This window comes from Triticum urartu, chromosome 6, assembly GCF_003073215.2.
Source record: "Triticum urartu cultivar G1812 chromosome 6, Tu2.1, whole genome shotgun sequence".
NCBI lineage: Eukaryota > Viridiplantae > Streptophyta > Magnoliopsida > Poales > Poaceae > Triticum > Triticum urartu.
The window spans coordinates 466,546,796-466,561,486 of NC_053027.1; the positions used below are offsets into that span (position 1 = coordinate 466,546,796).

General features: G+C 50.4%; 1 protein-coding gene across 1 annotated transcript; it reads right to left on the bottom strand.

Annotated features, from left to right (window-relative positions):
* Positions 1–11,620: 11,620 nt before the first annotated feature.
* On the bottom strand, positions 11,621–14,288 carry LOC125514257 (abscisic acid 8'-hydroxylase 1). The gene is made up of 5 exons (XM_048679551.1): positions 13,600–14,288; positions 13,093–13,476; positions 12,835–13,003; positions 12,548–12,654; positions 11,621–12,449 (listed from the first exon to the last, which is right to left on the bottom strand). The coding sequence occupies exons 1-5, from the start codon at positions 14,155–14,157 to the stop codon at positions 12,225–12,227; spliced, it is 1,443 nt and encodes a 480-aa protein (XP_048535508.1). The 5' UTR covers positions 14,158–14,288; the 3' UTR covers positions 11,621–12,224.
* Positions 14,289–14,691: the final 403 nt, after the last annotated feature.

Sequence of the window (14,691 nt, forward strand, 5' to 3'; positions counted from 1 at the left end):
TTCAGAGACTAAATATGGTGTATACACTCAAATGCAATGATAGAATTGTCAGAGATGAGTCTCCCTGGAATAAATGCATTCTGATTCTCAGATATCAGTTCAGTCAGAAGCGGACGCAATCTGTTCACCATGCACTTCGATACAATCTTCTAGACCACATTGCACAAACTAATTGGACGAAAGTCCTTCAGTTCCTTCGGCTGTGGAACTTTAGGGATCAACACTATAGATGTATCATTCACACCTTCACGCATATTTCTTGTGCTAAAAAACTCTTGGACTGCGGCAACAAGTTCATGTTTGAGTACAGTCCAATTGCGTTGGTAGAAGAGAGCCGGGAAACCATCACAACCAGGGGCCTTCAAGGGGCCAATTTGAAAGAGAGCATCCGAAATCTCTTCCTCTGAAAATGGCTTGCACAGAGCCTCATTCATGTCCATTATAACTTTAGGCTCGATACAATCAAGGACCTCTCTAGCATCCAGAGTTTGGGTCCTTCGTGTAAACCTCCTTGAAATAGGAGGACGCCATCCTCTCCATCTCCGTGGGAACCGAGCTCCAAGAGCCATCGGTTTTCATTAAACGTTGAATATGATTTCACCTGGCTCTCCATACGGCTCGTCGATGTAAGTACTAGGTGTTCCGTTCACCCTCCTTCAGCCATGTGATCCGCGACCACTGCAGCCACATCATTTCCTCATGGTATAAAAGCTCATCAAGCTGGTTCATTTTCACCCGAATCTGAACACAATCAGCCCCAGCAAGTTGCAGGTCTGCTAGCTGAGTGCGTAGCTGCTCGATCTCCTTTAGGACATTGCCAAAATTTGCCAAACTCCATTGTTTTAAATCTGCCATCAGTTTCTTTAGTGCTGCAGCCACCGAATTCAAGTCCACGTTCGGTTTACTCGCTGCCCAGGACCTTGCGATCACCTCTGGGAGTGTGTGGTGCCTCTCCCACATTATCTCATATTTAGGGCTTCCACCCCCCCTTTGGTCTCCTTGAACTCCCTCCAGTTGCACTAGAAGCAGGCTATGATCCGAACATGAGGAGGCGAGGTGTACAACTTTAGCAGCTGGAAACAACTCCTTCCAAGATTCGTCCGCACAAGCACGGTCGAGACGGACTTGCACATTGCGATTTCCATCCTGCCCATTATTGTATGTGTACGATATGCCACTAAAACCAAGGTCCTCGAGTTCACAAAGCATTAGGCAGCCTCTGAAGGCTACCATTTATGATTCTGATCGCATTGTCCTCGATAGGTGTTCGTGCTGCCACAACGCCTCATTGTAATCGCCACATACAAACCAGGGTTCCATGGATGAGGCCCGTAGCCTGGTTAAGTGATCCCACATGTGCTGCCTGTTCTCCACTCTTGGTTCCACGTAAACAAAAGTTCCTCTCCACGAGTTACCAGCACCATTGTCAACTACTGAAACGTCAATATATCTATTACAAGAATCCAGGACGGTAACAGAGAGGGCCTCGTCCCAAAAGAGTGCCAGCCCTCTACTCCGACCATCACTACAAACACCATGGAAACCCTTCAGACCAAGTCTCCATCTCAGCTTCTCCACTTTATTCGATGCTTGCCTGGTTTCACAAAGGAAAACAAGCTTGGGGTTATTGGCTTTTGAGAGGGCCACAACCTCACAAACTGTCCGTCGCCCCCCCCCCCCCCCCCCCCCCCCGATAGTTCCACGATAAAATATTCATTGCGTCCAGCGGTCCTCCTCGAGGGAGGCCGCCGATATCTCATTGGCTTCCGTTGTATTGGAGCGCTTCAAACGTTTACTACTAGAGTTGCTGCTTGTCGGAGAATTGTTCCCTTTCAGGTCCACTCCAGAACCATCAGTAATCGCAGGCACAGCCGTTGCTTTATCCGGAGTAACAGCAGATCCATCCCCTGCTGTATCCATCATTAACCTCTTCCATACATCCTTGTCCACCTTCATTCTGCCCCTAGGTTCTTCACCGGACTTGTTGTCGTGTCCGGTATCTCGGGGTCTAACTTCCCATGCTCAGGATCAGCCGGGGCTGTCGGGTTTACTCCCATGTCAGCAGCTCGAGGACCAGTAGCCTTTCTAGCTTCTGGTCTAGGGCGATTAGGGCCTTCAGCATACAACCAATCCCCATATTTCATATCCTTCACATCCTGAATGCCCAATCCACACTCTTTGTGCTCATGGCCAATAAGGCCACACACCTTACAAAACCTGGCCAACTTCTCGTAACGTACCAGATAAACTTGTCGTTCTTTAGCACGAACGATACTTACAAATTTGGTGAGGGGCTGTAGGATGTCATGATTAACCCTTACCCATATATAGTCACTACGGGTGTTACCGTTCAGACGCATCTCCATAATCTCACCAGTACCCTTCAACAATTTCTCCACAAGATTCTTCTTGCAGTACGGATCAGGCAGCTTGTGAATTTGGAGCCAGATTGGCATATGGACGAACACTACTTCATACTGACACAACAACACCGCCATGTTGCGGAACAACCAGGGACCTTGCATCATGATACATTCCCAATCACCCAGGCATGAGGCATGGACGACAAATCTGTTAGGGCCAACAAGGCGAAATCTCACGGGTTGCGCTGGATTCCATGCCGCCCTCATCTCCCTGTAAAAGGCAGATTGACTGAAGGTTTTGTCCGTATGAACCATAGCTAGGGCAATCCACCTAACGCTATCCTTTATCTCAGGATCATCATCATCGATCTCCACATCATGGAACTCCTCCTCGTTGAGATCCAACTTGTCGAAGAAGTTTTCCAGATCCGGATTGGTGGGTTCAGCGGCTCCGCCGCTTGTAGCGGAGTTGGCATCCGAGACGGCCGCCATGTCGCCATGGGAAGAGAAGGCCTTCAGTGATGACGGAGGCGTGGGTCGGAGGCGAACTAAGCACGGGGGACTCAGAGGCGATTGGATCGCCTCAGAGGAGTACACTTCTACCTATCAATGAATGATACGCAAGCTTTGCGTATCTGTGAAAAAAAGATTTTTTTAGAAAAAAAAATTACCCCGGCCTCTGCATCTAGACGATGCATGCAATCATTTTATTAATTATTCACAAAGACCTTACAAAGTATTACATCAGGTAATCTGAAGCCATCATCTTAGCAACAACTGTCGCTCCTATCCACTTGATGATGGGGTGCTGATAGTCCGAGCCTAATACCAAAAATACATCGCACCAAAGCCTAACATGTAAAGACGGAGGCCCCAACCGAGCCACATACTGGGTTTGGGGTACAAACCGGTTTGGCGCACTCTCATGTGTCGTCGTCGCCATCTTCCACCAATCCATCTTCAGAGCAGAAACTAACGCACCGACCTTACCAGACCTCTCTGCCATCGACACCACCATGAAGCCAGACAATGCCCTTCTCCTGCGTGAGTCCATCTCCGCACATTAGATGCCGAAACTCCACTGCGCCACGCCGCCGAGATCCGTCGCCATCAATGAGAAAGATGAAGCACCGCTCCACCAAAGAAGCCGTCCACTGGTCCCTCGAGCCCGTGTACACCTCCAAGAATGACGCCCTCAAGGGGGAAACGACACCAAAGCATCAGCCGTCATTCGATCTACTGATCTAGGGTTTCCCCCAGAGGTAGCGTATAGATGTCTGGAGCTTTTCCGCGATGATGCCTTCAAAAAGGTAACGACACAAAAGGGTGCCGCCATCGCCAGTCTTGGCAATAAGCCGAGAACGAGGTTTTCACCCGGATCTGCTCGATGAACCTCCATCTCGCATCGTGCGCACGGACCACCACGGATCTCCGCCATCGCAGAGCGAGCAAGCCACTCTGGCCAGATCAGATCTGACCAGAGGGCCAACCATGCCAGCAGCCGGCCGGTTCACCAAAGCCTTCCATGCCACCAACGATCCGAGGTGCCGCAGCGCCGTGGCCAGGTGCTCGCCATCGCTCACTGCCGCGGAGGCTCGGGTCCAGGGGCGCACTTTCGCTTGACTAGGTGCGCCTCGCCACACTCGTGTGCGAGAAGGAGAGGCTCCTCCACCACCGCCGTCAGCTCTCCAGCGGCGGCGGAATGGAGGGGTGGGAAGGGAAGTGACTGGCGGCTAAGATTGGGGCCCCTTGGCCACCTGTCACTACTAGGGAAAACCTTATACACAGAATGTTACCAGTAGCGCTTGTTAAAATGAGGCGCTACTGCTACTTAGCAGTAGCACGTCTGCTAGAATGGTGCTACTGTTACCCGCTTAGCAGTAGCGCGGCAGGAACAGAACGCGCTACTACTATAATTTCCACACCGTTCCCGACGTGCTAGGTATAGTAGTAGCGCCCTTCTACAAACAGCGCTACTACTATGGATTTTAGCAGCAGCGCGTTTTGCCTCCCCACGCTACTGTTAAAGCTATTTTCACCTAACCCCCGTGCGGCCTGATTCCCTCTCCTCTGCTTCCTCCCCCAATTCTCCTCTATTATTCCTCATTGCCTCCGCCTCGCCGCCGTCTCCCCTGACCCCGCCTCGCCTCCGCCTCGCCGCCCTCTCCCCCGACCCCATCTCGCCGCCGTCTCCCCCGACCCCGCCTCGCCGCCGTCTCCCCTGACCCCGCCTTGCCGCCGTCTCCCCCGACCCCGCCTCGCCGTGCCTCGGTGCCGCCGTCTCCCCCGACCCCATCTCTCTCCCCGCCCTCTGTAAGCACTCTCCCCTTCCGATCCCTCTTCTCTGCTTAGTATGAACCCTAGCTATTTAGTGCTAGTTAGTATGAACCCTAGGCTATTTTTAGTGTTAGTTAGTTAATTACTTATATGGTAATTAGGGCAGTAGTTCCTAGGTACTAATTAGTTAGTAAGAACTAGGTACTAATTAGGTATTAGTTTATTTTTATTTATAGTAAGTTTATTTTTAGTAAGAACTAATTTAATTAATAGAACTCGTTAGTAAGAACTTGTTGCTATTTTTTTTAGTTAAAGCAATTTTTCCCACATTGACGTCGACGATGCCTATCCCGCATCCTCGTCATCGAGTCGGCGGAGGACGACACCTGCTTGACCAGACGGGCCATGTCCGGCACTAGGCTCCGCCGGGGTGGTACTGGGAGGTGCTACCTACCGGGAGGCGCAGGTTGGTGAGGAGCCAGCCTGTCGTTGACCCGAACCTTCTTTGGTGGCAGTCGCGTGGGCCAGTGACGGTCCAGAGGCTCAAGGACCCCGCGGAGGTGGTGCGTCACCGTGTCAGTGAGGAGGACGCGCACGTTCGTCGCTACTTGTTTGCGTTGGAGCACATGTTCTCCAATACCTGGCAGGTTCTCCAGGGATCTCACTGGAGCTATGATCCCGTGATGGTTCCTTTTCTGTGGGTGTCCACCGCCCACGCCGATACCCGTCGTGTGCTAGGGTTTTAGTTGTATTAGTGATGTTATATGTATGACACTATTCCGGATGTATTAGTGATAATATTCGACGATGTACGGACGCATAAGATGATTTACTTTTGCTTATTGAATGCATGCTAATTTGAGTCCTATAAGATATTTTGAAATGTATATCTTGTGTTGCTCAAATAGGATATGTGCTTGCCTAAGTGGCTGGTCATGTTTGCAGGTTACACCTCCGAGTGGCCTATGTTTTGCCGGAGTGTTGATTCATTTCCGTTCCGGCAAATTTCAGGCGCTCGGTATGTCCTATTTTAGCAAAGGTCATGCCGGATTTTTCCGTGAATTTTGGCATGACTTGTGCTAGAATATGTAGGAAATATCGAGTGCCCCGGATTTGTGTGTTGAGTATCATGGTAGTTGTCTTCGATCGATTTTCAATTAATGTTTTAACTATGAACATAGGAAATGTCTGACGACGAAAATGATTTCGGTATTTGCAAATACTGCGAAGACGAGCGCGGCCTGTGCGACGGAATCTTCCTAGATGATGATAGGCGCTTCAGCATCAAGCTGGACGAGAACTTCGAAGTGGATACAGTAAGTCACAATGACAAGTCTTTTTCGTAATTAAGCATGGCATTTGCTTCATTTGCTTCAACTTATAATTTAAGCATGACACGTCTTTTTTTTACTATTCTACCAGCGTATCCCCTGCCATGCAAGAGTTTTTGTATTGGATAAGATAGTTTTCAGTCGTACTATGGAGGAAAAGAAATTTTACTTGAAGGCCGAGCATGGTTATATTTTCAACGTAAAATTATACAATTCAGACGACTACACCTATTTTGGATGCAAAACATGGCGATCACTATGCAAGACTTATGCATTTGAGCCTGATATGGTTATCACCTTTGATATTCGTCCGGAAGATGATATTGAAGGTAATACCGACATCTGGGTCGATGTGCAGACGCCTCCAGTTATACCATTATGTAAGTTTCTCAACCATATTTATGTCTTTGATATTGTTTATTCAAAAATAGTTGACAACTAATTTGTATTGTCAGCTTATTTCGGTGCAAGCAAACATGTCCAGCGCTTGGTAGATAGGACCTACTACTGTCCGGGGGCTGAACTAAATTGCGAGGAGCTAAATCATTATGTTTCATGGCTTGAGGATCTTGATACTGTCAAGACAAATTTTCTTCCTGCACTTAGAAATGTTAGTACTGAAAACGTGCGACCAATAGTGTTCGTAATGAACTACGGTCACATCTATTTAGGAAGGATGGTAAGATTTTTACTATTTGTCCTCAGTGCATCTTTTGCATACATTATTTTTGAAGCTAAACTTCATTGCTAAGTATGTTACCATACGATGTTCTTCAACAGGGACTCCTGATGAATGTTGTGCCTTATGGGATCGAGACTAAAGGTACCATGAGTATTATTAGCTTACGGCCAAGATATCCTACAGATTACTTTAGTGCATTCAAGATTAGCGACGGATGCTTAATAGTGCAAGACTGGACCAAATATGTGATGGGGGAGCGCAGAGAAGTACTAGGGGGCAGCAAACAGATGTGCTACCCACGATTAGGAGACAGGTTCATCTACATGCTCCAACTTGATCAAGGAGGAGAGCTACACATGTTTTATGTTATTTTACCTAAGAGAGAACAGCAGGAGTGATTAGTTAGCTAGAAATGAGTTTGAGGATGATGATGTGCTACACTATTACTATGATGATAAAATAGATAGTGTTGATGGTAATGACTATGATGATTATTATTAGCTAGTGTTAGTGGTGATTAAATAAATACTGTTGGTGGTAATGACTATGATGGTGATTAAATAGCTTGTGCTGGCGGATTAGATTCAAGTGGAGGCAACATGTGGTGCACATCAAAAGTACTACTAGTCCAAACTAGATCAAGTTTGGATTAGTAGTATACTTTTGACATGCACCACATATTGCCTCCACTTAAACCTAATCCACCTTCATTTGACACACTGTTATTGACATAATGATGTAAACCTCATGACTGGTATTGTATCAATATTTGTACGATGGCGCATAAATACACTATAAAAAAATAAAAAAAAAGAATACTAGTAGCGATGGAGAGAAAACACGCTGCCAGTAGTTACATTAGCAGTAGCGTGGGAGTGAACAAACGCTGCAGCTATTTGTCCTAGCAGTAACGCGTGCTCGCACGCGTTACTGCTAAGCAATAGTTGTAGCGCCTTATTAGTAGCACGCCTACCCGCGCTACTAGTGAGCACAAAACCAGCGCTACTGCTAGGGTTTTCCCTAGTAGTGTGTGCAGGGGGCAACGAAGGGGAGAGGAAGGGAGGAAGCAGCAGGCGGCGGCGCTGCTTTGTGGCGTCGGCAGTGCTAAGTTAAGTCGCGGAGGAGATACGCATCATGTAAAAAAAAAGAGATGAAGGCGGTAATTTTGTGGCCCGTAATTTGACACCACACAATTAGGTGAAACATCATCCAGCACAATAGTGTCTCGTATCATGACTTCATCAATATGAAAGGTGATGCCCGAAGTCCTTTTCGTCGTGTTGACATTTCCTATGCAATGAGCGTGGAACTTCAGCGGGGTGACATATATAAAGATCTGCATTTCAGCACACAGAGATCCTCGGGCGAGAAATACCTCTCAAGACAAAGATGGCTATGCTGGTAGTTAAAAAGAAAAAGGAGCCGGTCACGGTAGCACCTGCTGGCTGCTCGGGATGAACTTTTTGGGCTCCTGGCCATATTTTCGACATGTGTTCCTCGCATATCCGGTGAGCCATCATCCATTCCACTCATTCAAGAGGAAGTCGCGGTATACAGCGCGACATGTCTGGATCTGAACGGCACCTAGGGCGGGCATAGGCTGCAAGTTTTTTCTCCGTTTGGTCTCTCTCCATGCATCCTTGTCTAGGTGTGAGCACATTTCTGTTTCGAAACCTATGTGTGAGTACATTAAATTGCGTACAGGCCTTATTTTCTCGGCCGTGCGTGGCCGTGGGCGATACCTTGCAAGCAGTGCTACATGCGCGTGCGCACGTTGACAATTAGCTAGAGTTACTAAGAAACACATGGCTGCGTTGACAAGCACCATGGCGTAGGAAGTTGCCAAGCAGCAAGCAGGAGAGGGAGAGTGGACGCAGTGCAGGGGCGTTGGGGGAGCTGCATGATTAGTTGGGGCGGGCACTGAGAGGTCCAAAACATACTGATCTCCAGATGGATCAGCAGGGGGGGGGGGGGGGGGGGGGGGGGGGGGGTCGGAATAAACAAATTGGTGGCCTCCGTGGCTCCATCGGCCGATGCCCACGCAGCTGATGATGGCATGTCGATCAGCCAGCCAGTGTTGTGTGTCTGCCTGTCACCAATTGGCTCCGTTCACGCGCCCATCCGCGGCCCCTGACCCGACTGAATAATGCCGGCTCGTGACTGCTGCCCGGCTGGCTGAATAATTGGCACAGAGGATAGGATTCCATCTGTCTCGCCATTAGAGGGGAGGTGACTTGCTGCCTGCGCTTCCAGGAAACTTCGCTTTCATTTTCCTCCCCTCCCTCTCGCCGTGCCTCTCTCTTTCTCGCGGCCCTGGGTTACGTACGAGAGGGTACACGGGGAGGGAGCACCTGCAAGCGTCGGCCTCCTCGCTTATTTTTCAATATTCAGTTCGCTCCTCCGCCCCTCCAAAAGTCAACCGCTAACCTATCGCCCTGTACGGACAACGACGCTTCCTCAGCTCGCCCCGAGATATAATTGTCAACAGGCTGCTTAATAGTCAGTGTGGTTTAGTCTTGAGGGATCCCAAGGAGATGGACGGAGGGAAAAATTCCAAGTATCATACCCAACGCAACTCGGAGTTTCTCATTGCAACCAAAAGGGGCCTCGTTTTAGTGGATCCAGGGGAAACTCACTTTCTGGCCCACGAGCCATTCTGAACCGGAGCTCGGCTCGAAAAGAGAAGAAAAATACCAGCCCAGATTGTTGCTATGAAAAAAAAAAGATTTCCTTTTTTTTAAGATAATATAGACACCGACGCTTACACATTTGTATGCCACATGCACTTCTTAGCCGAGAAATACGTCATAAGGCCTGAAGTAAATTCAAAAAAAAAGTGAACACTCGTGTCAAGTCTAAGACTTAAACCGGAGTGGTATGATTTCACCACAAAAAAACAAACATCTAGGCTAGGTTTAATTCAACGATAAAACCAAACCAAGCCAGATTCGGGCTTCAATCCGAGTGGTATGATTCCATCACGAAAATAGCAAACCATCTAAGCTAGGCTTACTTCAAGATAAACTATACCAAACCAGATTCGGGCTTGAATCCGAGTGGCCCGATTCCGCCAAAAAAACAAACCATCTAAGCTAGGCTTAATTCAAGATAAACCAAACCAAACCAGATTCGGGCTTGAATCCGAGTGGTCCGATTTCACCACAAAAATACCAATTCATCTAAGCTAGGCTTAATTCAAGATAAAACCAGACCGAACCAGATCCGGGCTTGAACCCAAGTGGTCTGATTCCACCCAAAAAAACAAACCATCTAAGCTAGGCTTAATTCGTCGTTGCATCCCCTACGTCGTCCCTCTCTCCGCCCGGCTGCCCAACCCCGCCAACCTCTGCGCCTCGCCCGTCCTCTCGCTAGATCTGTAGTGCATCAGCTTTTGTTCGTGGGTATGGCCTAGCTTGCGTTAAAATGTCCACGTTAGGGTTAAGCACGTGAGCGGTTGTCTCTGGGCAGTATGGCATGAAACGGTTTGGATTTAAATTTCCCGTGACCATGCCCGTTTTCACTACTTTGGTCCCTAGCGATATTGTTGCTTAAACTTACATGGAAATGTGGGTGTGCCCCTCCCAGCGTCATCATCTTCTTAGGCAAGTGGTGGCGGCAATACACAACAACCACACTTTGGTCATTCTCTACTTAGTGTCGGGGGTGAATAATTTAGGTCTGACCTTCGATGGTTGCATTTGGCAATGGCGATGTTTCAACGTCGTGTCCTTGTTGCAAGCATTGCATTGGAGATTCCTTGGCCATGCTCTTTGGGGTGAAAACCTAAGATCTGATCTCTAGTGGTTTGATCTAACGTCGATGGTGCTTATGTGCCGCTCTCTTCCTGAAGGCATTATTTTTGGAGAACATTTCTCGTAGTTCATCTGTTCTCAACGAAAATTAATGTTGCCGCTGCTTGCATGTTGTGTCTCTTTGTCACACCGGCTCTCTCTTTTAATCTTTTTGATTGTGTGTGTCCATAATGTCTGGACTAGTTTTGATATGTGTCATTACATCGGTAAATTGATAGAATCTTGATATCAATATATTGCCCTTTGTAAAAATGTGGAATCCCTACAAAATCACATATAAACCAAATGAGGCATGTGCTAGGACGTGAAGTTTTTGCACCCGAGCTCAAATGAGCTCGGGTGAAAATCAAAAAATATTTTAAAAATGTTAAAAATTCTGAATTTTTTATGGCAAGCTTTGGCAGATGTTCTAAGAGCTTGCAAAGTTTCATCATGAAATCACATTTTTAAAAGTCGTGGCAAAGAAACAAATTCGATACTCTGGAAATGCTACTTTGGAAAGCATTTCAAAGCACTGGTTTTTATTTTTTGCCACGACTTGCACAAATGTGATTTGTGATGAAATTTTGCAAGCTCTTAGAATATTTGTCAAAAAAAATCATATAAAAATTTCAGTTTTCTTAAACATTTTAAAAATGTTTTTCAAGTTATAGTTCATCCCCAACTCATTTGAGGTCGGGTGTATAACTGGACTTTCGCCTTGGCTAAACACACATCACCTTGGAGTCGAGCTCCTTGGAGTAGTTTCTAGTAGAACCCCAAGAGCGGTTGCTCTAAACAAAACTAAGTGGAGACAGGACTCCACCTCCACCTCCACCAGGGGAGCGAAGAGCTAGCCTTCCAGAATCACAGAGGCCAGCCAGTGGCTTTGTTTCTAGAGCATCAACCTCGACCACAAGCCTGCATGATTGTCTGCCCCGCCCCCGCCAAGAGCCCATGCGATATTTTATGGAGGTGTACTTTCTACTTTGTGCAGCGTGGACTTCGTTGCTTCGAAGCATGCACGGACACGCACGAGGCGATCGGGAACGAGTGTTGCTTACTACTACTCTCAACTACGAGTAGCATCGAGACAGTTGATTAGCACTAGTACTGCTTTTTGTATATTCAGAAACAGATCACAGGTACGTAGTCGTATGCCATTCCATCCACACAAGAAACGAAAGCCATTTTCCAGTTTGCATTGACGTGTAACAAACAATACAGAGGGGTCGCTCTCCCGGGGGCCTCCTTTTGGCCCTTTGCCGCGATCCATTGATTATTCGGCCTAGCTGCCAGCCTGCTTTCAGGCGGGCAGCCCATCTTACACCCCAATCAGGGCCTGTCAGTCTGCTGTCTTCTTCTCTCCTCCTGCTATACTAGTATAGGTGTTGCCAAAAACAATGAAAATCTCAAGGAAAAAAGGATAAAAAATGGTTGGTTTTACAGTTGGGCGCCACTTCTTTGTGGCGCCGGATCTCCCTAGCTGAGAATGCCTACGTCTGTGTGTGTTTTCAAGAGCGGGATTTTTCTTGGTCTCGTCTCGCCCGGCCGTCATGGTCCTGGCTCAAGAATCTGTACAGAGGACTTTTGACGGCCCGTGCTCTCTCCGATCGGCCTCCGCCAGCGCGCTGCCGCTCCCGCCGCGGCGCCCACGGCTGCAAGTGTCCCCTCCGACGGCGACCGCCGCGGACGCGGACGGAGCCGGTCCAGCTCGCTCGCATGTGCCACGGCGTCGCCTCTATCGTGCCGTTGATTTTCCTTTGGGAACGAGGAGGAGTCAGGCTTTGTTCTTGTCCTTGCGGGTGAAGGTCATGGGGAGGCCGTTGATGGGGAGGGCGAAGGGGCCGAACTGGACGCCGCTCTCGGACTTGGAGGTGGACCATCTGTACTTGGTGGCGAGGTGGTGGCAGAGGACGAGCATCTCCAGCTTGGCCAGCTCGTTGCCGGGGCACGAGTGGGTCCCGTTCCCGAACGGCATGAACGTGTTGGGCTTGGGGGCCACCTGCAGTCACGAACCAAGACGTATAATAATCAGATAACGATCAATCGAAATCGAAGAAGAGACTCGTCAAACAGAGGGCTGTGAATGATGATGCTGACCTCGAATCGTGAAGGGTCGAACTTTTCGGGGGAGGGGAAGTGGTCGGGGTTGTGGTGGATGTTCCGGAACAGGGGAAGCACTTTCCAGCCCTTGGGAATCAGGTACCCTGCACGCACAGAGGAGAGCAAGTCGAGGTGAGTTGCGAGTTTCCCTTGAGTTAGGAGCGCGTCCTTTCCGAGCCAGTTCATGCGCAGGCAGCGCACTGCTGTGCTCCGAGAAGGACAGCGGAGCACAGCACTGCGCTGCCTCAAACGACCAAAGCGATTGATGCCTCTGCTCTGCTCACCTTGGTACTCCACGTCCTCCACGGCCTCCCTGAAGGTGAAGGAGAGGATGGACGCCACCCGCATCGTCTCCTGGATCACCCGGCCCGTCACCCGCATCCGCCGCGTGTCGGCCCACGACAGCGCCTCGCCGGACAACGCCTTCTCCCTCGCGATCTCGGCGTGCTCTTCCTGTTGATTGTATGATGAACGGGTCAGTCGCTGCTTTTCGATCGGGTGCCTAGCGGGTCAGCTGGGTTCATGAAATGACGGCGACTTACGGTGACGGCTTTGAGGACGGCGGGGTTGTCGCCGAGGAACTTGACCATCCACGTGAGCACGCTGGCGGTGGTGTCGCGCGCGGCGAAGATGACGCCGATGGCGTTGTCGGCGATCTGGTCGTCGGTGAGCGCCTCGCGGCCGTCCATGAAGGAGCCCAGGAGGTCGCTCCCGCGCTCGCGCTCGCGCCGGGCCGAGATGATGTGGGCCACAATGGCGCCCAGCCGCTTCCGGGCCTTCATGGCCTTGTGGAACAGCGTGCCCGGCAGGTTCACCGGCATCGAGTTGTACCCCTTCTCCAGCGTCAGGTAGCACTGCTTCAGCTCCTCGATGTACTGCATCTCCTCCTCCCCGAAGATGGACAGCAATGCCACATTCAGAGCGTACTGCGCCATAACACCAACACAACGATCAGCCTCGAGCTCCAATCATTTAGCACTAGAGCAGAGCAGAGGAAAGCAGAGCAAGTGGCGGGGAATGGAAGAGGAGGAAGAAGAAGAAGCACTCACAGTCTTCATCTCCTGGAAGGTGTTGACTTGCAGGTCTTCCCAGGAGCCGAGGGAGCGGAGGGCGATAGCCTCGATGGCGGGGACGGAGCCGCGGATGGCCTCGGGGGAGAAGGCGCGGGAGACGAGACGGCGGAGGTGGGCGTGGTAGTCCCCCTGCTGGAAGAAGATGGCCTGGGGGCCCAGCATCCGCTCCTTGCTGGCCGGGAAGGTAGGCTTGAAGAGGTGCGCCTGAGTGACGAGCACGAACTTGGCGGCCTCGGGGCTGGACACCATGACGCAGGGGCACCCGAGGATGTGCGTCTTGAAGATGGGCCCGTACTTGTTGCGCTTCCTGGCGAAGAAGACGTTGGGGTTCTTGGAGGAGTAGAGCTGTGTGGTCTCGCCCACGTACGGCCACCCCATGGACCCCGGCGGCAGCGGCAGGCTGCTGCTGCCGCCCTTCTTGCCGCCGCCGCCGCCCGACGACGACCTCCCGCCGGCGCCCTTCTTCCTGGCGCGGACGGCGCACGCGAGGACGAGCGGCACGAGCAAGCAGAGGAAGAGGACGAAAGCAGCCATGTCAACGAAAGGCTTTCGTCGGTTCCGTCAGCTGCAAAGGATAGGAGCCCCGAAGGAGTCGGAGAAGGAAGACGAGGAGGGGGGAGAGGAGAGGAGATGGGTGGTGGTGGTGGTGGCTGGGTGTGGAGGGAAATGCGAGGGGCGTGGCAGGTATTTATAGATTGGCGGTGAGGGGAATGCGAGCCGCAGCGAGCGTCGCTGGTCTCCGGCACTGCCCTCGGCCGGGCCTGGCGCCCCCCTAAAAATCTTAACCACGCGCTGCCTGCCTGCCACTGCTGCGTGTGAGGCTCACACCGAATTATTGCACAGTTTAATCGGGCAAGAGCTGGACGGAGCGAGCCTAATCTAATCAATCAATTAGCCAATCCACGGAGCAGCAGGAAGGAGCAGTCCCGTCCGGCTTTCCAGCGCGCCAGACGGAGATCGAAGCCCGAACAGCTCACCCCTCTCCCTTTCGCCCCTCCCTCCTCTATGCTCCCATAATCCTGCTGTGTTTTGGCCGCACGCTTGCTTGAGTAGTTACTTATTGTACTA